General features: G+C 41.3%; 1 protein-coding gene across 1 annotated transcript; it reads right to left on the bottom strand.

Annotated features, from left to right (window-relative positions):
* Positions 1-220: 220 nt before the first annotated feature.
* On the bottom strand, positions 221-23,669 carry LOC134052488 (protein spinster homolog 3-like). The gene is made up of 11 exons (XM_062506955.1): positions 23,462-23,669; positions 20,379-20,444; positions 19,755-19,891; positions 19,062-19,213; positions 18,099-18,165; positions 17,062-17,252; positions 15,060-15,212; positions 11,793-11,982; positions 9,180-9,245; positions 3,012-3,110; positions 221-388 (listed from the first exon to the last, which is right to left on the bottom strand). The coding sequence occupies exons 1-11, from the start codon at positions 23,667-23,669 to the stop codon at positions 221-223; spliced, it is 1,497 nt and encodes a 498-aa protein (XP_062362939.1).
* Between the last annotated feature and the right edge of the window lie 1,309 nt (positions 23,670-24,978).

Below are 24,978 nucleotides of genomic sequence, written 5' to 3'. Positions count from 1 at the left end.
TTTGCTAGTGAGCTCTGTGGTCTGTTTTGTTCAAGGAGGAAGGTTGGTTTAATCTGACACTTTGCTGGGATTTTGCCCTTATCTTTTCTACAGAGACTGACATGGCATTACCATAAGGCAGACATTAACATGGTTTAATGCTACAGAGACAATAACCTTGGCTGGTATCCAAACAGGTCACCACAGCTGGATTTAAAAGTTATAAAGACACACAGACACCTCAGACCCTCTGAGCTTCTTCCCGATCTTCCTCGATGAAGAAAGATGTCAGGAGGAAAAAGCCTCCTCCAAGGACCCCAATAAAAGCACAGATGACAAAGCTGTACTGCATGCTCTGGAAACTCCACTGCAGCGATGGGATGTTCCTGGCCTGGATAGCGTTGGAGATCTGGGGAGGGAACAAGGCTGCCATTAATCTGGAGTAACACATCCATCCTCTCCTGCTTTAAACAGACTGCTTACAGTGTGGGCCTTGAAGAGAATAAAAGAGGCAGACAGGGATGAGAGTCTGCTCCCAAAGTTTGTCAAACCCAGTACCCAGCACACCTGTACTCCACTGCTCTCCAGCTTCCAAATGGTCAAGAAATGTCCTATTGTTTTACTTTACACCTTCAGTGCCTCCAGTCACAAGGGCAAGAAACATACTTTACCATTTCCTAGCCCATCACCAGATTACCAGCACAGGATGGGCATTTGGCAGTGACCTTTAGCATTTCTTGATCTTACTCAGTAGCTTTCTGCCTTCCTTATTGGCATCCAGTAGATAGAAACAGGGGGTCAAGCACCAATACAGGCACAAGCAACAGCACTCATGAGACAGGGAAAAGATGGATATTTACCTAAGAGAAAGTGGGGACTGCTTTTGAGCCAAAAGGTATTTGAGAAGTTATGGAGTGACATTGTGAGTAAGTGGGAGGAAGAAAATACCAAGCAGGTTCTTCTTGCAGCGGTGGGAGAATGAGGTTGTAAAGGGCTATGAATGATACATATGAATTTTATTTTTGTTGACAGAAGGAAAATCTGATTTTCAGAAACTCAGTAAGATTCAACACTTAACCCAGGAACTAGAAATCTCTTCTTAGCATAAACAAAAAGATAAATGGTGAAAGCAGTCATTTTTATTCCCACATTTGTTCTTGGTGGTTAGAATACACTGTGTGACTTCAAATGCATAAATACGAGACTCTTCAACCTTTGCTAGGTTTCTATGATTATTTATGACAGTTTAGGAAGATAAGAGGAAGATCAACTCTAAATGGGTACCTAGGGACTACAGCAAGCATAATGGCCACAATACAAATCGAATGCATTTAATTTTAAAATGCTTAGTGAAAAAATCTCTGGGGTGCAGAGGGAAGAAAAACAGGCTCTGAAAAAGAAAATTCCCTGATTCTTCAGCCAGATTTTAAGCTAAAAGTTTGGCTGAAGCAGGTTGGAAAACACTATCAGGACATGAAAGCAGAAGATTTGGTGTTTAACCAACAGTCATGGGAAGTGTGGGTGTTGGGTTCACAGAACATTCCAGAGGACAATGTGGGTGCTCAGTACACAGGAACCCACTTGGGACACACAGTGTTTTTTTCCTGCATTTATTGCCTCCGTTCTGTGTGAAGTTACAAGGTTATCTGAGATTAATCTCATCTGAATAAGCATTTTTTTTGTCTTCCCTCTTTTTGATGAGCTGCTCTTTAAGGTGACTTCTGCAAGTCCTGCACCCAGTGACATGCAGGATGCAGCACAGAGCCTCAGTTCTGCCTGTGCCCCAAAGAAGACAAAGGACAGCAGGCAAGAGGCACAGTCAGTTTAATCTTTCAGGTAGAAAGCTTAAATCAATAGATTGGTCAAAGGGAGAATGAACAAGACATATTTCAGCTTCCACGGTACCTTCCATTTCTGGATCCCATTTCAGCCATTTCCATAGGGGTGTTGGTTGTTGTACTCCCACTCACACACAGTCAGGCGAGTGTGAGAGCAGGACTTTCCTAACACCAACGAGCAAAGTGGTTTCTTGATTTGTCAAAATAAAAAGGAAGTCAGCAGGGGTAATCCCTCAGGGAGAGAGGCTCTCTTCTCTGCCAGACAGATTATACAGATGAGACTCTGGGTTTCAGCAATTTGAGGAAAAAGAGAACCACCTATGTGGCTGGGCCAGCAGCAGCTGTGCAGGTACAGCTCACTCAGGCATTGCTGGCCCTGTCTAACCCTGACACTGTTAACATGGGGTTCACTTCTTTAAATAAACTTTCATACAAACTAAACTTTAAATCAACAACAAGAACCCAATTTCCCATGTCAAGTAAAGCAGAAAACTCAAAATGGATGCTTTGCTAGCTACTGTGTCTTAAAATGAATGAAGGAAGGGAATGAGACTGACAGATATAGTCCACTGGAACTAGAATTAATGAACTGCACAGACAAAGCAGTATGAGGCTGCTTTGTGCAGAAGCACCTAATATCAAGTAAATGTAGGAAGGGCAGAGAAATCAAGTCTCAAGGAATGTGGGAATTCAAGGTTAAGGTGATTTGAGACCAGAGCTTTAATGGCCAAGTAGTATCTAAATACAACCTTGCACCGCTTTTGTTCTGATTTTAAAGAGACCATTGACTAATTGCAAGATTTCAAACTTCAAGATTCGAACAAAGTCTTGGGTTTTAGCACATTGAATTAATTTCCATGAAAATCCTCACAAATTTAGCATAAAGTTCTTAAATCCCATGACACTGTCTTTGCAAAAATGTATGCCTCTAAAAATATATGAGTCTGCAAATTTAAATAAATCTCTACACAGTGAATAGAACTACTCACACCTACCAGCAGTGTCACAGGACCAAGTGCTTCATGCAAATAAAAAACGTTTAGAAAAATGTCTCTGTGTCGTGGACTAAGTGCCAGCAATTTCAGTAATTTCTGGTTTTGGACCAGGTAGTGCTTATGATTCTGTCAGTGTCTATATTTCAGTTTCTAGATGTTTTACCCTAAGGAAAGCTCAATAAAGAGAGAATTCACTTACAACTCCAATGAGGTATGGGCTGCCTGCATCTCCCAGCAAATGGCTCACCAGAATCTGCAGGGCAATGGCTGTGGACTGTCGCCTTGGTGTCACCACGTACTGAAACAAAGCACAGCCCACAGGAGAGGGAACATTAACACACAGAACTTCAGGAGTGTCCAGCTGCTTCTAGAATGTTCCAGTAACATTGAGAGAGCAACTTTTACGTATTTCATATTCAAACACTGTTTACAACTTTGGAGACAGAAAAGTTATTCTGAGCAAAAGGGTACACTGCGTGTTTTGCTGAGGAAAAAAAACATTCAAGAAAGGAAGACACAGGAGAAAATAACAATAAAGCAGCTAAAATATGACTCCCATGCTTCCACACACAGCTCAGAGCAGCCTGTACAGATCCATTTGGCCATGCAACCAACAGAAGCCTCCAGTCAGTATCCCTTGCAGTCACAATGATTTGCTAATAAGGATTCAGCGCTGACAGTTTCTCAGGAAAAGACCTGATGACCTGTGTCAGCAGGCCTGCTCTAGACTGCTAGGGGAAAGTGGGGTACCTGGAACCTGGAGGAGCTGTAAAGCATGTCAGCTGAGGCCTTGCAGACCCCTTGAAGACTGAGGGTGAGGACCCAGCCTGTCAGACCAAAAGGTGGCTGGTGATGTTTGGATGGTACTGCCTGTAACTGGGAAGCACCTGAGACACAGAATACTTTAGTAACAACACCTCACACTGATTTTGTTTTTCAGTGCACACAGTTTAAATAACAAGTTGGAGAAGATGGGGTGAACCTCCAGAACATGGCAAAGCATCATGTAGATTATAACTATTTTGTCAAATGAAATACAGTAATTTGGGGGTAATAAGAGCTTTATGCCTGTGTTACTGAAGATCAACCATGCCTGAAGAAGCCTTTCAATAATACATTTATGCAAAAAGCATTCACAGTCAGAATGCTTCAGAAGCAATTTCAAACCTTCATACCTTTGTTTTCCAACCACTTGCTTGTATCTGAAACAAAATGCTTAATATTTTCTCAGTCCTTTATTCCACAATTTGGGGGGGTCTTCTTGAAACTCACCTAAATGTCACTAAACATGTCTCACATTCATTAATAGGGTGATTGGTGTTTTACCAAGGGACAGACTTAAGGTGTATGATCTATCCTGTGGCTCTATCACTGCCTTCAAGGAAACATTGACATGCATTATAAGTTGGGTTTAAAACTAAAAAAGACCCCACTCTCACATTTAATTTAGAGTTTTGGTCCTGCTTACCACATACTGCAACCAGTGTCAGTAAAGAACCAGAGAACACTGGCAGTGCTCTAAACCAGCATTTCTGCACCCAGTAAGATAGCTCTGAGCAGCTGGATTACAACACACACTCCTTCCTTCCTTTGCACAAGTGCAGCTAATGTGTAACGCACTCCATTCCTAGTCCCTCCAAAACAGGTATTTCTAAGCATGGATAGAACATTTCTTTTTCATTAGGAATATTTAGATAGAGTGCTTCAACAACAGTACATATTAAACCAGGGATGCTTTGGAGATCTCCCCAGTGTTACAGAAAACCACTTTGATGTCAGGTTGCCACAACACCGCATCCAGTCTCTAGACAGTGTAAGAGCAGAGTGATGTGAGATTGGCTGTTCTGAAATCCTTGTCACCCGTGGGATGAAGGAACAATCCAACAGCTCCTTCTCACCGAGGCCAAAGCACACTATGGCCTAGACTGAGGGTGCACAGTCTACCCACACTTTTTTCCCTCTCAGAACCTGCCTTGATGATGAGCATGCACACTTTGTGAATAGGCTCTCCTGTAGAGAGACAAGAAAACTACAATAGAAAACTCTAAGCTTGGGAAGCAGACCTGGCTATGACAGACTGTACTACACTGATGACTGTAAGCTCTTGGCTCTCCAAGGTCTTAATGTCATCTGTCCTAGACTCAAATTTCTTTTATGGCTAATGACAGGCTGTGTTTGAGGAATGCCAATCAAATATTGTTATGCACTTAATACATCATTGGCATTGCAAGCATGAGAAAAGCTAAATGTACTTTGGCTCTCCTACTGCCTTGCACCACTTCCTTACTACCTTTATTTAATATCCCATATCTGCAAGTATGAGAGACAGAACAAAACTCTAACAAGAAAAACACAAGAGAAGGATGGGATGTTTCCTATTGTTTCAGGGCTCGTACAAACTCTGCCTGTGCTATTACTCAGGTTCTTCTGCACAACAGAAACTATACTCAAGATCTCAAGGCACTGTGGGACTCACTAGGAAAAGAAGAAACAAAAGACACCCTCCCACATGGACTCTGAAGTAGCCATGAGGTCCTGCCTGGCCAGAGGTCCCCACAAGGCCCCACTGTGGAGGAGTGGAGGTGACATCCTGCACACTCCTCCTCTGAGGAGATCCAGCCCAGCTGCTGGACTGGAGAGAAGCAGTTGCCCCAAACAGGTACAGTTTGCAGATCCCTCATGCTGTCTCTGGAGGTTTCAGAGACTCCCCCTGCAGACTCTGCCACAGAGCTGTAGCTAAAAAAGCAGATGGAACACACAGGCTGGTGAACACTTCTGTACCGCCCACGGCACTTCCAAACACAGGGACACGTTGGTAGCCTTCCCAAACCACTCCAGTTCCAGCATCTCCTACACTATTAGCTGCCAAAAACCTAAAAGACAGAGTTCCATAACCTCACAGATAGCAAACATGTTTCATAAGGAATACTCCGAGTACAGCCTCCTGGTAAACCAGCAAGGCAGCTATAGCACTTCTCCTCTTGCACATTAGGACTGCAGTTGTACAGGAGATACCTTTGTGTTTACACTGAATAGGAGGTGCAAAGGTGGGTACATGCAATGCCTCTTGATGCACCAGCCACAAAGGGAGGAAGTCCTTATCATTCAGTCAGCATCTTCCTTTGTCTTCAGCTCCACAGGTCGCAGGAGAAATTAATTCCTAGCTACATTGTCTGGCTAGTTGTGCCATGTAGGAAGAAAAAAAAGTCATTTTCATGGTAAAATAAGAACATGCATTAGCAAGTCCAGCTACATTATCAGAAATCCTCTCAGTTCACACAAGAAACAAGGCTGAAAGAGAAATTACTGCTGTTATCTATGGCACCCTTCAGTCAATATAAAAGCAGTAATACACTGAACTCATGGGGTTTCAACAGGGTGAAACACATTTCCCAAGATTGCCAGTGAATGTGCAGACATCTACAAATTCAGCTCAAGTCCAGCATTTTTCTGATAAAACAATTAATAGCATTTAGAATTCAAGAGATCCAACCCAAAGCATGTTTGTGGTAATAAACTTGATGTCTGTTCCCAGGAGAACACAGCACCAGAGTTCTGCTACACCAAACTTTTCACCTCCCCACTTGTTGTCAATTGATACAATATTGTTGGCAGCTAATCTCACAATATTCTAAAAGAAATGGAACTTAGGGATGTTGGTCACCTGGGAGACAAAACCTTCCTTCTCTTCTAGATTTACATGCATCCAGGATATGGTAATGATGCTCCCCACAGATTTCCTGTGGGCTGCGATGTGAAGCAGCATTCCCTAAGAAAGCTGAGACTGAAGTGATGGAACTGAAAAAAAACCCTTCACAGGCTTTGCTGTTTGGATTGAGGAAGGATTTGCAAGACAGAGCTGATAGTTACCATCTGCCTCACTCCCCTCACCATGTATCACCATTACCTAATTCAGGGATGTGACCTTCCTCTTGAACAGTGACAGGGGGCAGAATTAAAATGCAGAGGTAGGAGTTCAAATAAAAGTAAATTGGGAAACTTAAAAAAGTTGGTGCCTCAACTCATGTAAAAAGAATGGCAATGGTATTTTTACTTGCTTCTGGTGCAAAAAAAACCATTAAAAATAAACTGAAATAGAAGATAAGTAAAACTGTCAGTTTGGGCCAGTGATAGTTTTTCTGCACCTGTTCACTGCTGCAAGGCTTCAGCTCTTTTCTCATAGGATAATTGTTTCTGACCATTCTGTTAAAGTCAAATGAGAATCAAAACCCTCTTGGCTTCTGGCTGAGATTTTAAGCAAGGAGCCAACTGACTAATGCTGACTGCATTATTTACTATTTTATTAAAATTCCGGAGTGTAGAAAACTGACATGTAGAGAGAAGCACTGTGAAAGAGAACATAATGCACAGTCAGTGTCAGCAGGACTTTGCTGAAGACCCATGAAATGTAAGTAGTTCATTTTTTCATGTCACTCAGAACATAAAGAAAGGTTCTTCAGCTATGAAATACAAAGATAAACAGACTCATGTCAAGGCAAGATCAGGCAGTGGAAGGAGAGTTCTTTAGTGCTTCACAGCTGGCCCCTTTGGTCACTAGAGAGTGCTCAGCATTTGGCAATATACTTTCTCATCCTTTTACACAGACACTGTACTAGGGATCCTTTTGTCTCTGCTCAGCCTGTCCACTACTTGGGTTTAGTTAGCAGGTAGAGATACCAAGCAAGCTGTACATCTGAGCAACTCAGACCACAGTGCCAGGACCTCAGGGGTAAAGTTCCAGCTCCTGTGATAGCAAGGAACAGTGCCCTGTGTCCCACTGGAGACACAGGCTGCAAGGTTTTATCCTGTCCTTCTTGTGAACTGCTATTGTGCATTGCTGCATGTTGTGCTACTCATGAATGCACTCACTCTGGTTGTTAAATGAAAGATTTATTATGACTGTGGAATTTGCAGCAGCAATCTGCAAGTAGATTTCAGCTCCCTTAGAATGAAACACTATTAAATAAAATGGGAAATCTTCATGTGACTCTTGCTTGGGAAGAAACAGTTAAATATCTCTGTTCTGCTGCCCCTTAACTTTGTGCCTTTTCTCACTTGTCCTGATGGCTTTACACAATTTCCCCACTTTCAGGGCCACCTGCAGGAGCATTGTGCTTGTATCACACTTGTCTGAACAGTCCCTGTCTCACAGGGAGCTTCCTGTTTGAAATATTTGGGTTACCATCACATCCACAGATTTTCAGCACAGGGTAAAATAGTAGAGAGTTTGGGCCCCTTGGGTGATCTGGCACTCTACTCCTTATAGAAAAGGATAGCGTCAATTTAAATATGTCTTATTTATATTTTTGTCTTATGCCCATGGGTAGCAACAAAAGAATTTTCAATCATATAAATAACTTCAGTATTTAAATCAGCTTTCTGCAGTCTGGCTGTCAGATATGAGCATTTTTTTGCTTATTGCATTGATAAACCATATTCAACTCATTCATATTATGGATTATTAAAGAAAAAAAAAGGTCATATAAACTACTTGATAAGACTATAATGTTCTGTGTAGTTCAGCAATCACAATATCTGCCCCAGGGTTTACACAGACATCTGTTAGTGACTGTGGAGCTACCGCCTAAATGAAAGGTTGCCAAAGGTTTTTATTTGGAGTAAAAACTCAAGTAAAATTACTAACTCTAAAAACCTTTGAAATGATAAAAAGAATCTGCTCATCACAGTGTAGACAAACTGTGCTACAAGACGTGTGCTTTTCACATCACTCCTTTGTAAAGAAATTGCTAATGACAGAATCCAAATGAAATCATGCACTGCTATTCCTTGGATTGTGGTGTCAGTCCTGGAATTCCCAAGAAGCCCTTAAGCATCACTGCTGTCCTGATGCTCTGACAGTGTAGCACCACTTATGAATTGGACTTGCAAGAGCTGGAATTCATCTGCACTGTATTCTGAACTAAGGGAGTTTGCTAATAGTTCATGGACTATCAACTTTCCCTCTTTTGCGAAATAGAAATAGAAAACCTGACTATAGACACACAATTACCTTGTTTCTAGTTCAGATAATTTTCTAGCAGATATATGACAACACAGAGCTGTACAGAAGCCCAAAATACTACGGGTACAGGCAGCATTAGAGAGTACCACGTGCATGAGTTCCATCCAAATCAGGACATCTTCCTGGGATTATAATAACTTGGACTACTGCACCACCACACCCTTATTGCCCCTGGCATCCTTGCCCAGCCAGTACACTGTGGTGATTCCAAACAGGATACCAGTAAGGGGATTCTCTGCAGGAGTTTGTTCATCTGTCCCCAGAAAGCCACCAAGATGCAGGCTTAGGAACAATATTATCTTGACAAAATCCTTGAAATAAGGAAATAATTTCATGAGCACTTACCAGCAGTATGTCTGTCACAACAGCCCAATTTACAGACAAAAACAGTTCTCCAAATGCAATAAAAATCTGCAAAACAGAAAAAGGCTGTGACTATACTATACTATACTATACTATACTATACTATACTATACTATACTATACTATACTATACTATACACTGCATTGCCCTTCGATATTGTCAAGATGAGGCAGGCTCACTGTGCTTATCTATGTAAGAGTTGTCCTACATACCCATTACTTCTAAATTAGACACCTCTGTCTATGTTTACAAATACTAATGTCATCTTAAAGGTAGGGAAAGGAACGAAAGAAGGTTTTTGAGTCACAAATCCTCAGCAGAAGAGCCAAAATAGGGAACAATACCACCCTCCCAAATTAACAGCTATGAACTACTGAACCCAAGAAGAGAAATCCAAGATCCATGGAAGAGAAACATTCAGCACAGGTTTACAAAGTGCACAGGGATGCAAATGAAACCAAGTGAAAACCTCTGTGCCAGTACAAGTGTTCTTAAGGGCTCCTTCAGAGAAAGAACTTCCAAAATGAAATGGATTCCAAGGAACAAGCAGTCTCAAAACCTTGGCGTCCTGTGGGAAATCCCTTATCCATCACAGATGGAGACCCAGCCATGAGGAAAAGGGGCAGGGAACTGAACAGTTCTTATAGCTGTGGTCTCAGAAAATATTAACCCTTTCAACAAGCCCTGGACACAGATTGGAGCAGTCTGCCCAGACTAAGCAAGACTTAAGGAAAGCACTAAAGTTACACCACTGAGGTGGAGCAGTGCTAGAAGGCAGAACCTCCTCAGAAACACAGGCCATAAAATCACATGGTACCTGGCACATTATTCTTATCTACTAATCAGACTGATGGCACATTGTTACAACAGGTGCCAGCATTGTGTTTTGTAAGGTCTTGGTCAAGATATTGTCCCTGGTTGATGAAAATACAGTCTAGGAAAGGCACAGTGACAAACTCAGATGTTTTTGGAGGGGTGGCTTACATTCTCTCAGGATATCTATAGATATCCTGTAGGTAATAGATATAGGTTAGATATAGATATAGATATATAATAGACCTAGGATATCCATACATTCTGTGGTTCTTGTCTGTTCTGTTCATTTGTTTTCTTCTCCAAACCAGTTTGGGGAAAGAAGTTCCTTGAAGCACGAGATACTTAGAGCATAATCCAGACACCTTTTCCTTTACAATGCTTTAGATTAGGTATAAGGAAGAATCTCTTCCCTCTGAGGGTGGTGAGGCCCTGGCACAGGGTGCCCAGAGCATCTGTGGCTGCCCCATCTCTGGAAGTGTCCAAGGCCAGGTTGAACAGGACTTGGAGCAATCTGGGATAGTGGAAGGTGTCCCTGCCCATGGCAGGGGAGTGGGACTGGATGAGCTTTTAGGCTCCTTCCAACCCAAAACTCTGATTGTATGATTCTAATAAAAGGTATATTTTGGTAGCTCCAACCAAATATATTGATGATTCATTCATCTAACACAGACTGGCAAATTAAACTGTTATCCTCTATCTTTAATGACAAAAAATCCCCTGAGGAACACACTAAGAGTGGAGCTAAGTGGGACTCTGAGAAGCTGAGAAAGACAATGGTTAATTCTTCTGGGCACTTGGATCCCCACTCTTGGTTCCAAAAATAATCTTCAATTTCACATTTTGCTTTGTGTACACACACTCAGGTAAATCCACTTGTGTTTTCTCTTGGTGTAAAGGTGTTTTTCCACAGTAATACACATTCCTGAGGAGTCAGAAGGAAAACCTCTTTGAACAAGCATTATTCTTAGAAGCAAAAATCCTGCAAAAGTGCCCTTTTGCAGAGAACTGTTGATTACTGTAATTTACTTTACTTGGATCCTCTTATTTATGTTAATCACGGTGATTTTGGCTGTAGAGTCACAGGAAAAAAGCACAGGAGTCTTTCCCTAGCTGTTACCAGATTATAATTGAAATAGGGTTTACATTCAGCTCCCTCTTACGGGGATTTTTTTTTGGTCATTCCTAGCAAATTTCTGTTTTCCCCTTTACTGAGAAAGGAATTTAAGTGATTTATACTTCAGTTTGCATTGCCAAAAATTTGACTGTGAAGATCAGCTAGTGACCTGGGGTTTTGAAGGCGAGGGCTAAATTATTCTTAGCAACAATAGTGTGTATTGTATAGTCCCAACTACACCAACCTTTAAGTCTTCAGAGAGCAAAAATAAATAAGAATGCTAAATTAGCCACAAAAAATTAACATAAAAATTAACATAAGATTGAGACTTGTTTAAACTACATTTTTTTCATAAGGGACATGTTTCAATGCAGCTAAATGCATAGTTACTATTCTGTTCTCCAGCGTGGGCATTCTGCAGGACCTGAGGCTCAGTTTTTGTGCTCTGCCTGCCCTTTATACTGTACCAAGGACTGCCCAGTGTGGCTCTCACAGACCTCAGCTATGGGAGCATCAGAGCCCAGAGCTTACCTGAATACCTTGTCACAAACCTCTTAATGGTCTCAAAGACTGCAGAGAATTCTGAAAAAGCCACCTCTCACTCCTCCTCCCCCTTCCCATTCTCCCTAGGATGCCAAAAGATATTTTGCTAATTGTCACTTACAAAAGTGGAAAGGATGTTTGTCTGGGCCACCATCAGAGCTATGTAGAGACACAGGGCAGAAATGAACATGCTTGTGGCACAGATCAGAGGATCAGCTTTGTTGTTTATCTTCCTTAACAGTCTTGCAGCTTCTGCTCCAGCAATAATACCCAGGATTCCTGTCCCAATGGTGATGCCTCCAAATATTAGGCTGGTGACAAAGCAAATGATTCAGCTGAGCATAGTAAGACTGTACTGTGGAAAAATAAATGGTGTTAGTTTGTACCTGTAGTTTCAGAGGAATCCTTAATAGGGAAGTTAATTTTACTCCACTTGATGTGAACCTCCCACTCATTCTAAATGGATGTAATCCCAAACCTCAGCTGAAGTTACAGCTTTGCAATGGTGGCTGTATCCCCTGGAGAAGATATTTTCCCATTTACAGAGCAGGTGTTATGCACCCAGGCTCAAGGAGGGCTCTGCTCAGTATGATCTGGCTTGGACATGCTGTGATTTAGAGCAGACACAGTCATCCTGGTTACCCTGTGAATCAATCTACCCAGTCATCCCTGAAACACAGATGGAGTAACCCTGTATCACAGTCTGCTGCCTTGGAAGAGATCCTAGCACGTGGAATGATACACATCTAAATTACAGCCCTCTGGTTAGCACAGCTGACTATGGGAACCTGACTTCCTCTGACTATGGGAAGGACCTACCACTTCCCAGAAGAGTTCAAAGAATACTGAGTAGGTAACTACTGCCAGGACCACATAGCATCTTCTGAACACAGAGTTTCCAGTACCGTTCAGCTTTGTCTACCTGCAAATGCAAATGTGTTCTTCAGGAACCACAAGTTCATGTCTTAAAATAACATGTCTGAATAGTTTTGAAGATTCAGCTTTCAAAGGGACTTCCATGCGTGGCTTTGTCTCTGTCCCAGTGAGATCCCCCCCAATGACAAAGCAAGTCTCTTGCACAAGATCAGTGGTGCTACTGCATCGTAATTCTATGAAAGCAAGCAAGGACAGCATCAATGTATTCTGAGAACAAGCACTTCTGAATATTTTAGAGTGCTACATGGTAAGTTCTGTACATTTTCCTGAGCTTTTTCTAACTGCAAAGCAAAGTAACCAGCTGGGATATGATCTGCTCCTTTAAACTACAGCACATCCACTTCTTAATTTCTTTCTGTCTGCTTAGGAAGAACTCAATAATTCCACAAGAGAAATAAAGGTATTGCTATGCAAGATAACAAACTCTAAGCAAATTTGTACTCTCCCTGCAAGTTCTTCAGGATTCTTATCCATCACTGACTATAGCTCGATAGTGACATTATAGATTGTCACCAGGCAGAATAATCTCAGAGATTTGTTCAAGAGAGACAAGTTCCAAGGCGACATTACTTGGTTGAAGCATTCATGGAACTGTGTTTAGAATATTCATGTATTGTAAACTGTAGTTGAAATAAACCTGCAGCTGGAATAAAAGAGAACAGCAAAAACTAAATCTAAGCACAGTTCAGTTGACAGAGAGTAGGCAAGTACAGAAGTCTAGTACTGGGGAAGAGTTCCTGTGGGATCTTTTAGGGTCTGAGAATGCTTACTTCTATCTCTGATCTGTTTGAAACTGTTTGCACAAAGACCTGAACAAAAAATTCACACTGCCTATTTATCTACCTTGAAAGGATTGAGACCTGAGTCAGTTGTGGAGCCTTTTGAGTCTGTGTTTCCAAGGAGTCTAGGTGACACAGTCCTGATCCTTAAACAAAGTCTGAAACTGCTGAACAGCCAGAGGGGAAAGCATCTTTAAAACATCCCCGGGCAGGTGTGGTAATGTGCAGCTCAGTTCTTCCAGTACCATCAGGTCTGACATAGTAGTTTATATTCTGTTTCTTTACATCCCCTTGGAATAACAGTCCAAAACCAGCCTTATGTTACTTCTGGCACGAGCTTATGCCAAGGTTATATTAAAAGCATCCTATAAGAGGCAGTACATGAGGTTAAACTATCAGATGCTCTGTTTCACTTCCCTGGAGACCATGTCTGCTCTAACAACAGTACTGTGGAATAATAATTCTGAACTGGATTAGAAAACAAACTAGAGGCCAACACCAGCCAAACATCTTAAACTGTTCAGTTTCCCTGATCTGCCTACCCTGAGCCAGACTCCTGTGTTTCACTCCCTTCCCAGTACTGTTCATTGATAAGTAATGTGCCACTGGTGGCATCCATGGAAGGACAATTCATTTGCCATTGAAGGATTTTGGGATGACTCTTCATCTAGTTTTGCTACAACTCAGAAATCACTTCTGAGTTGACTCAGTTATTCTGTTGCATAAAAACAGAAAAATCTCATTAGCAGAGGACACATTCAAGGTGTGATTACTGCTTTTCCCTTTAGTTGTCTTTACCTGGAAAGGCCATACAATAAGCACTTAGTTCTTTGAAATCCATTACAAAAGCAGAGACTGAAACAAGACTTGGGACGCCTCCCAGAGAAAGGGATACTTGCATGGAGACCACTGAAAGGGAGTCAGTCCCAGTGTTCACTGTTACTGAGGGACACTGTGAAGACTCAAGAGCAACACTGCATAGATATTTGTATTCTGGACAACACACTGTGAAGAGAAACTTCTCTTCCTTGGTGGGGAAAAGGGATCTACAAAAAGGTGTGCTATGACTACTTCAAAGTGTTCTACTAGTGTAAATTCCCCTTGTTATACATTTCTAATACCATCCATGAATCTTCATTAGTTGGGACACGCTCTGCAAGCAGAGCTCTGCTGGCAGCTATTCACAAGATCCTGGTCTGATGTGATGATATGATAGTACATCAAAATCATCAAGCTTTCTTCAAGCTGGGAGCCATAATGAACTCACCAACATGGCAGGGATTATAAAACCAGAATAAGAAGAAGATAATAGGCAAGTTACTAAAACACAGGATTTAAATATACTTAAATGGGTATTTAGGTAGCTTGGAATGCACAGTCATTTGTCAATAAAAACTCCTAGCTAAAGCTGCTCCATTTTCCCCACGAGTGTTGCTATTACTGCTTCTTCCCACTGTACTTAATTAGGGCTGGCAGCATCTTTCCAGTTAACTGAGTGCTTATAAACAAACAAACAAAGGGGAGTGTCTCAGATACCTGGAAGCAATTTAACATTCACAGCCCATTGCCTTCAAAAGAAGTGCTCAGGCACATCCTCCCTTTTGTCTTTGCAAACAAGCTGTGATTGAGCACTGTGCAGTGTTTCCAGGTATGCTCCCACAGGCACAGCTCACCTGTTGGATGAATTGCACGATTCTTGGCGGCATGGTGGGACAATGCCCTGGACAACCTGAGCTCTGTACAGAAACAGTGGCATCCACACTCCCAGGGATCCAGTGACAAAGGCCATGGCAGTAAGACCCAGTGAGGAACAGACAAAACTACAGCTGGAAGTAAAAAAAAAAAAAATTAAAAAAAAAGACCAACTGAGAGATCTTAGAAAGAATTGTGTGTGAGGAAAAAGGGAAAAGCTACCTGCAACACCCAGGATTTCAAGCAATAACAAAACAATTCATTCGGACATCTTGTGATCAAAATCAACTCCCTTGAATATCTGAACTCTGATCAGGCGTTATTATGAAATTCAACAATAAAGTAATAATTAGAACAAAGGGTATGACCTACTGATTTAATGTTAAATCCTGGTCTCTTGCAGATTTCATGCCAACTTCTGCCAAAACAATTACTGTGAATTTTTTGATAGCAGAAATATAACAATAGCAAGTGAGCAATAACTTAATGGCTTAGTAGCTAAAGGAAAGGGTTCTATGTGCAAGTCTAAATGCCTCAGGTTTTAACTTGTTTCTGTAACCAGTATAAATGAGAGTAACATCTCAGTCTTCTGGACTGTGAAGCTGCAGTGGCTGAAGTACTCCTTAACTCCACCTGAGTGAGTAAAAATAGACTCAATCTCCACAGCAAGTTTCAGACAAAAGGAGAAGCATTTTTGAAAACTGTGCAAACCTTGTCTCCTTCCTGCCCTATTCTAGGAGAAAATTAAATTTTTGCCGGACTCTTTGTCATAAATAGTTCAGGAGAAAACCCCCTTTGAGGTCAATAGGGATGTATGAAATCCTAAGACTGCTGCAAATGATCAGGTGACCATTGAACTAGAGGATTTTTAAGAAATTGAGCTAATTTTCTAAAGGTAAAGTGCTCTTGGAGTTGATTAAAATTGGAACCACATAGTTTTTTTGGCAGTATGCTTTGGAAATCAATTGCCTGAGGAAAACAAAATGGGAATCAATTGCTAAAGGAAAAGAAAATTAAAATATAGTTTTACACCGGAACATCTCTGTAGGAAAGTAACTTTGGAGATGCTCTAGTTGCTGAAATGTCAGAAATGTTAATTTTTGAGTCAGGAAAACATATATTTTATTCACCTCAGGACGTAGCGCTTACAAATTGAGATCCTACAAAAGCGATCTCTTGTGCACCTGCTGTTCAAGACGTAAAGAGGACGCAGATTTAGCGGGCAGTTAGAAAACGCCGGATGGTCTGGAAGAACACCCCAAAGACAAACGAGGTCACAGGAAGGCAGGTCTTGAAACAAAGAGCGCAGGCCGGGGAAGGCATTGCGGGGGCAGCGCGCAGCCGGGCCCGGCGCAGCTGCACAGAGGCACCTGCTGCTCCCAAACCGGCTCCGGCTCCTCGTCCTGCCCCGCCACGGCCTCACCGCAGCGAGGAACCTGCTCCACTCTGCATTCTTGTGTGGTTAAAAGGAAGATGTTGTCTTCCAGCCACAGCTCAGCCCATCAAAACACATGGACAATTACTTTATGAACCGTATTGGGGTGCCACGAACTCTGACCTCGTGCACAGCAGGCTCCCAAATACCGCAGAGAGTGAATGAAACATGCTAACCCAACCATCCTCAGACACTAAGAATTAGAAATAAATTTACAGCAGAAAATTATGCACTTTTACCGACCTAGCTTCCGTAGGGAAAGGAAAAATTAGTAGAAAGTAGAACTTTAAATAAGAGCAAACTGCCATCACAACTTCACTCCCCCTTCCCCTCCTCAAAATGGGAGGCTAGAAGAAGCAAAGAAATTTTCAATCTCTTTTGTAGCCTTCCTGTAAAAAAGTGGAAGAAATATTCTTACTGATGGTGTTTCTGTCCTCTTGCATACAGCATGTGGCTCAAAGGAGCAAAGCAGGATTCAATGGACATATGTCTTATGATGGAATGGTGGCTCTTCAACAGAGGGAACCTTTGTAACTCCAACCACTTACTTCTGGACAAGTGATCCCACATCTTGACACCAAGTGGTCTTGGCAGTTCTGTGTACATCTGGCTTTTCATCTGTTCCTTGTATCGTGCCAGAGATGCTTAGTGCTCTGTGTGCTGCTGTCTTTCTCTGGATTCTATGAGGGACCAGGAGAATCAGGAGAAGCAGTGCCAGTCCTCCCATGCAAGGAGTTACCTGTAGACACAAGGTTGGTTAGATCAAAGATCCCTGTTTTCTTATAGCAAGAGCTCCACAGCAATTCAAATTGCATTAGAACCACTATCAAAAAAATTGCAGGTATGTTCAGAAATAGATATGTGCTGGTTTAGGTCATATTTGTAAAGAAAAAGAGTGACTTTGAAGGAAAGATAATAGATGCTCCCTCCCCAACATACAGATACATGATCGCTCCTCCCTCTGATTTTGAAGAAAAACATGTGAAGAAAGAAAACTGTACTGTAGTATTCTAGCCACAAACACAAGAATCACTGATGCAGTCACCAGTGTTACCTGAATAACATCAGTGTTATCCCAGTAAATATTCTGCCCCACTCAGCTGCGTGTGCTGGCTGATTTTGTATGCAAGGTATGAGGCTCTGACAAAGGGCTTCCAAAGCACCAGGTGTGTCTCAGTGAGAGACATCATGGTGACATGATCAGAACAGAAGAGGTTATTTTCTTGAAGCCCTCAAATAACAGAAGTTGTTCCCAACAGCATTCCAGAAAACTAGTGCTACCAGTATAATGATCATTTTACCTTCAAATTCCTCTGTTTGAGGAGGTCTTAGTGCAGTAACACCATTCCAAATGTGCCCTCAGGTAAGAGGAACATCAGCACCCTGGCTGCTGTACAGCATTTCACCTACACCTATCAGAGCTAGGCAGAAATCTTCCACTTGTCCTGCAGGAGCTAATCACCACGTTCCTGACCTGTGAGAGGTAGAAAGTCCTCCCACTGCTCACCTTTAACACAGTGAACATAAAGAATTCAAAACCCAGTGATGATTTTGATGTTACAGTGAATGGAAGTGAGTGACTCACCCTTAATGCCCAGTGCCAGTCACCTGTGCTTTCTGCCACACCAGCTGCCAGAATATAACCACAGCCACTGTAAGCAACAGAAAGGAATGATCAGTAAGCACCAATGAATTTTGGATGGCTGAAATGACATGTCTTGCCAGCTAAGGAGAACACACAATAGTGTCCTGTCATAGTTTTCCAAAAGGGACAAACAGAAATAACCCTCATAGTCTGTGCCATGCTGCTTGCTAGCCAGTATTAAAAAGAGAGTCAACCTCCTCAGAGAAGATTTGAGATGAGGACAGTAATGTCCCAGATTCCCCTTGGAATACATATTCTGCAGAATGATGCTGCAAATCCATATCAAATATAATATATTTATCCCATAAAACATTTTATTACCTACTCCCTTCTGTGCTAGCCACAGGAATTATTCCCTGCAGGGATTTCTTTAGTTTTAATCTGCCTTCTGGGCCCAGCCTTGGCTGCCTGCTCTGATACAGAGTATGCCTTTAAACCATTTGAAAAGCCCTTATCCACCTTTTCTTCAGACACAATGTCAATTTAACTAAAAGAGGACAGGGGAGTACCAGTTTTTCCTTGGGAAACATTTAATGGAGAGTTCTTGAAAAATCTGTCATATAAACTAATATCTAAAAGCTTTTGTCTTCCAAAACACAGAAGTAAATTACATACTCTCGTGCACATATTTCTTTTAAAATTGATTCAATATTTTATTCAAAGCCAGAGTTTCTAGAGTCTAGGTTCTCCCTAAAAATGTTAGGGGGAAAGAGCGAAGTTTTTTCAAGGTAAGTAGAGAAATATACCTAATCAGCTCTATTCAAACTTGCTAAGGAAGTGACAAATCCCTTTGCAAGAGCCAATGCAGAAATACATCAAAATAAATCTGATTAGGGCTCAGGGTATATTGAATTGCAGGTGTGGTCAGACAGAACTTCCAAAGGCCACTGCAAGAAAACCAACCTTCCCACTGGAATGAAGATGTAGAAGATAGATAACACTGTGGTCCTTTTTCCTTCCTCAAACAGGTCTGCAATGATGGTAGGTGCTATAGTGGAGTAACTGGCAGAGCCAATGCCAACCAGTCCTCGTGAAAGAACAAATATCCTGTAATGCTGCAGGGAAAAGACATAATATAGTAAAAAAAATTAAAAAGTTCATGCACGAAAGAAAGCTTACTATTAAAGAGGGGCATTTTAGTGGATGAAATCTACCAGAGGAAATCAGAATTGAACTGATTTTGCCTTTTGCCTGTGTCTGTATTCCCTCCACTCACACCTGCTCCCCTCACATCTCACTGCTCAGCTTTCCCTTTCTGCACAGCAGTGACTTCTGAGTGACACCCAGAGGGAATTTCAGGACAGGGTGGATAAAGCACATGTAACCAACAAGCTGCCACACTGTAAGGTCATAAACAACAAACATTCAGGACAAAAATAAGATCCCATCCATCACAACAATAACGTGTGGGTTCTCTATTGCCTAGGCTGGACCCCGGTGTCCTACAAGAGCATGGAGTATATTTAGTCTAGGTTTAAGGCTCGGGAAATGAGTGGTCACTGATGCTTTTCCAAATGTGATTAGAGAAGGACTCTATCAAGTCCTGCAAGATGTATACAGGTTATTTTCATAGCAGCCTCTAAAATAGCAACATACCGACTCAGTGATGAATGAGCTCCCTAAGGTCACACCAGACCAGAAGAAAATCCCAGCTCCAAGGATGATTTTCCTGTTGTAGCGATCTCCGAGGTATCCAAAGATGGGGGCAGCCAGCATGTAACACAAGGTGAAGACTGAAAATCCAATAATGAACAAAGACAATATTTGTCTAATTATTTTTGTCATATGTACTGCTCACCGCTCAGATAAAATATCCAGATAAACTCAGGTAATTTTTAGGGCAGGGGCTAAAGGCTAAGGCTGAGTAGGACTAGGAGAGGGATTGATATTTCGAAAAAGACAAATGCAGACTCAAAATACCTATACAACAATAAAATGTATGTTAATTACTCATCTTCTGTGTTCCTTGAGAAACCCTTCATCTTTTGTGATTTCTGTGGGATTTTTGAAGGACCCAACTGCAGTCTGGCTTTCAGTTTTGCATTTGGTCAGCCTGCCCACAAGTGGAAGTGAGCAATACCACATATAAGGAAGAACTAGAAGAAACCTCTTCTAGTTCTACCACATACAAGGAGAAACTAGTAACTGGACTGTATTTTAGGAGCAGACCACAGAGGGGCAAGGCAAAGTGAATTGTCTGAACTAAGGAGACTTTATTACCTGTTTGCAATAGACCTGTCTCGCCATCACTAAGCCCAAAATATTTCTGTATCTCCAACAGGATCCCTGCAACAGAGGCAGACACTGAGTAACAGCAAAGTACCCTGCTCAGTCCTGGTAACTGCCAGCTCAAAAAAAGAGCTTACAAGAACTGCAGTACATTTCATTTTTAGTTTAGATGTAAGTCATTACCACAAGCACAAGATGAACAGAGATTTAAAAATTCTTATCACTCACTATAGATAAAATTAATGATCTTCCACTATAAGGGTTTTATGAGAGTTAGTTTACCCATTGCTTCAACCACATCTGCTCTGCTTCTTTTGCACCATTAGCACCTAAGCACACAAAGAATTTAGAGTTCAAAGTTTAATGGACACAATGTGGAACAAAACAGTGGATGTTAAGACAAAAAGGTAATTTTCTTCTCTATACGATGCCAGAGCTGCAGATTTTCCATCTCTCCTATCTTGTATTTTCAATTTACACTGCTGAAAACCAATTAAAAATAGAAGATACTTCTTTGGAAAAGCATACCTGTACTCCAGTGTTGAATGATATCAATTTTAAAAGACGTTTACTTTTCATGCCCCTTCAGTTTTGTCAAAATAGATAAAGTCATAACATTATTAAGAGGATGAAACCACCACCACTTAAGAGAACAAGTTCTGTGTAATTTGCCTGCTGTGCTCACAGGAGCTCATCTGCAGCAGAAGGCAGTGGGTGAAGTCAGCAAGAGACACCCCTTCTCCCACACTGTTTTACATGCTGTGCCATGAACTACACTGCTCCACACACTTAAAAGCAGTGTGGAAACAGCTGATTTAAAGCTAAATCCATGTTCTCCCACAGTCCCCACAGCTGCAGCATCAGTCCACTCACTATTTACTGTAGATCAAGGTCCAGCCTAACAGCAGCTCCAGAGGTTTACAGCTGTTTCTCAATGACTCTTGAACATATTCTACATTTAGGGGTTTCCTAATGGTTTCAAAAGTTTAAACAAGTGTTTTAGTTCAAACATTTTGCATCATTAAAGCAGGACAATCAATTGTATCCCTCCTTTCTGGCAGCCAGCGATCGATGCACAGAAATACTGTATTAGAGGAAGTCAGGTTTGGTCTCATGGAGTATTTAGAACAAATCACAGCTAACATGACTTGAACAGAACCACAACTTCACCTCAAACTAACATTCACACTGAGCATCATCAGAATGTCACCCCCTCACATAACTAAAATAACTGATCCTGCCAATTCCTGGAAAATTGCAAAGTATTGATTTGAGCAGCTTGGTGGACAGAAAAGAGGGGAAAGGTGTGCATGGTCACTGGTTTCAACACGCTGAAGTCAGCAGACAAATAAGGGGAAGAGCTTGTTTTCCGTGCTGTCAAAGCCTGTGAGCAAAACTAGGCGGAAACCACAACTTTGTAACTAACTGCTGCCAGTTTACTTCTAAGCAGCTACTCACACCTCCCCTTGCTCCCTTTCCTGTTAGCTGATATCTACCAACATGGTCATACACTCAGACAGCCAAAATCAATTGCACTGTTCCAAGAATTCTGCAGTGGCACTGAATTCTAGCAGGTGAACAGTACATTGCTGTGGCATAAACTGCAGCTTACAGACTTCCCCCATGGCCCAGGAGTCATAGAACCAAGTGAAAAGTGGTTTAGTCACAGAGTGTAATTAAAGGAGGTGTTTCAAAGGCCTGGGCGCTATCCCCACCTCTGCTCTTGAATTCTTGCATGCCTGAAGGTATCTCACTCACAAAAGCATGTTTGGAAAATTTTAAGCTCTTAGCAGGTTCAGGAGCCCCTGAATAGCTCAAAGCCTGGACTGAGCCAAATGGTTTCTTGATCTTAACCCCCCCCAAGGGGATGCCCTTCTACCCTTCTATCCAAGTTCTTCCCTGAAGATATTTTCATCCTTTTCTGCCCTCTGCCCTCCTCCAAGGAATGTTACTTGACAACAGAATGCATACACAGTTTTTCACTAACAGCTTTGCAGTGTCATTCAGCATAGACTCTATTTGTTTCCTTCCCTCTTGTGTTGTTAAAAACTACGCAAAAAAGCCAAGCTCAAACTCTTAAACCCACTATACTCTCAATTTTTAAAGATACTGACTGTGTGTCCTAAATTTCTGAATGGTCTAAGTAGCAAAATAATTATTTTGTGTACTGTAACCAGGTATTAATTCCAAATTCAATAATCCATCCTTTGGGTTTTTTCAAGGTGTTAAAACATTTCTGTTTCCCAAGCCACTCAGAAGTAAAATATAGCAAGCTCACAACAAGTTTCCCCGATTTTCTAAATCAGATCCCTGGAAGCATGGTAGATGCTTAGGAGTAATACTAAATAAAAGAATTTACAGAGACCACAATTTATATGGGAGAAAAAAACCCATTGTTTCCCTCCAGTTTACTATAAGCAACTCCTAGTTGTCTTCAGCTAGGGAAAAACATAGTTTAAAAATCATATTTTGGAGGAAGGATATTTATTAGACAATAAGTCATAACTTGGGTAGGGGAAGGCTTAAAGAAGTGGGTCTCTATTCTTTATCCACAATCATGTTCCACTCTTCACTGCAGCTCACAAGGAAGTTAAGCGTCCCCTAAGCAAACTAACATTGATAACAAAGTTATCACAAAGATGACAGTTTTTGAACTCGTAATAGAGAGAATAGCATCAGTATTCTTCAGATAAAGGAATACCATACAGAATCTACTAGATGCAAAGAAGGCCTTGTAAACTGCTGTGTACAGTAAAGAGAAGCTCCTTAGTCAAAACTCTGTAAAATCCAGACACAAAAATGGACCAGCTGCTCTGTATGCTAAAGTCTGTTTATAAGAGACTTAGATATTTAAGTATTATTTTATTTTTATAAGCACTTGACTAAATATTAATACCTAACAAATCACTTCAAGGTCTTTCCAGATTTATAATTGGAAGTTTCATTAAGAGTATGATCAGCAGGCTAAAGCAGATAAATGAGAAAAAGCAAAAAGACATAAAGCACAGCCTTATTTGTAGAGCTGCTAAGAACTTGAATTTCATTTTCTTTAGAAGAGGAAAATGGGTTCTCACCTGGCACAATGAACCAATCAATGAAATTTATTAAATTCCCACAGCACAGCACGGCAACTACCAGGCAATCCCTCTTTGCAGAACTGTTCCTTGACACAGACACTGATGGACACTGTGTCCCATCTGCTGCAGCAGCCCCATAATCCTGTCCCTCAAGCTGTGGCTGGAGCAGCAAGCCTGTGTCTTCATATTCACAGGGGAATTGCATGTTTCCAGTGCAGGCACTCAGTGGGGATGATGAAGCATTTCCCCACACAGAATTGATGTGTTGGGGCTATGAGGAACTTCAATCACTATGGTCATTTCCGGCATTGAAGCACAGCCACTAAGAACTGGAATGAAATGTTCCTTGCAATCAGAAGAACTTACAAAGAAAAAAGCTGCAGTGCTGTTTTGCTGAAGACCATGTCCTTGAAGTAAGTGTAAACAAAAGCAAAGTAATCCATTGTGCACCCAAGAAATAAAACAACTCTGCAGTGATCTCACAGAAATTACAAATGCAAAAATAACAGTACTTCTCACTGAGTTGCCAGAGCTAAAACCAGTCTTTCTACAGCAGAAAGAGAAAGAGAGGAAAGAAATAAAGAGAGGAAAGAGAGAGAGAAAGAGAAAAGAAAGAAAGAGAGAGAGAAAGAGAGAGAAAGAGAGGAAGGAAAGAAAGAAAGAAAGAAAGAAAGAAAGAAAGAAAGAAAGAAAGAAAGAAAGAAAGAAAGAAAGAAAGAAAAAGAAAAAGAAAAAGAAAGAAAGAAAGAAAGAAAGAAAGAAAGAAAGAAAGAAAGAAAGAAAGAAAGAAAGAAAGAAAGAAAGAAAGAAAGAAAGACAATCAGCCTTTAAAACAGGGCCATGTCTTCCCTTTTCTCCCCCAAAACACAGGTCTGAAAACGGAGGAGGAAAGGGCACAGGAAGGAATTCTTGTTCTTTTGGTGCATTTAGACACCTCTATCTGCCTTCTTTCTTCTGTCCACTCAGATATTTAGAAGTGTTCAGTCACATGTCTTTTGACCAACTTTGTGAATTACCAACTTCAGAAGCTAATTTATTTTTTGCACCCTGCTAAGAAAATTTTAAGTGAAAATTACCAGCAAACTCTAAGATTTTAAGAGTGAGGCAGCTAATTTGAATAAGGACTACTTACGGTTTATGAGTCATGCCTGCAGACACAGGTCTGTGGTTGGGCTTTTTTTAAGAACTGGGTATTTCACGCTTTGGACTAACTGAAAAACAAAATAGCACCTACATTCTCGGCCCTTTTGCAAAACGCAGACTCCTTTGCTTCCACGTGCTCAGCATGAGTATTTGATTCTATCTTCTCTTTCTCTAATCTCCTTTTTTCTCTGCTATAGACCACAGAATATTCTCTGAACAACGCCACCTTATCCGTACTATCCCAGCGCTTAACTAAACCAACGAAGTTAAAGAGTTCCTTGGAAGCAATAAATAATCAACACAATTTGGTAGAAATTAAGAGTTTTATCTCCAAGCCGCACCGTGGAAAATGGAAAATCAGAAACACCTAT

The sequence above is a fragment of the Cinclus cinclus genome, chromosome 22, assembly GCF_963662255.1.
Source record: "Cinclus cinclus chromosome 22, bCinCin1.1, whole genome shotgun sequence".
Classification (NCBI taxonomy): Eukaryota; Metazoa; Chordata; class Aves; order Passeriformes; family Cinclidae; genus Cinclus; species Cinclus cinclus.
Note: the sequence above shows the minus strand (reverse complement) of the source record. Positions and strands in the feature narration are given on the sequence as shown.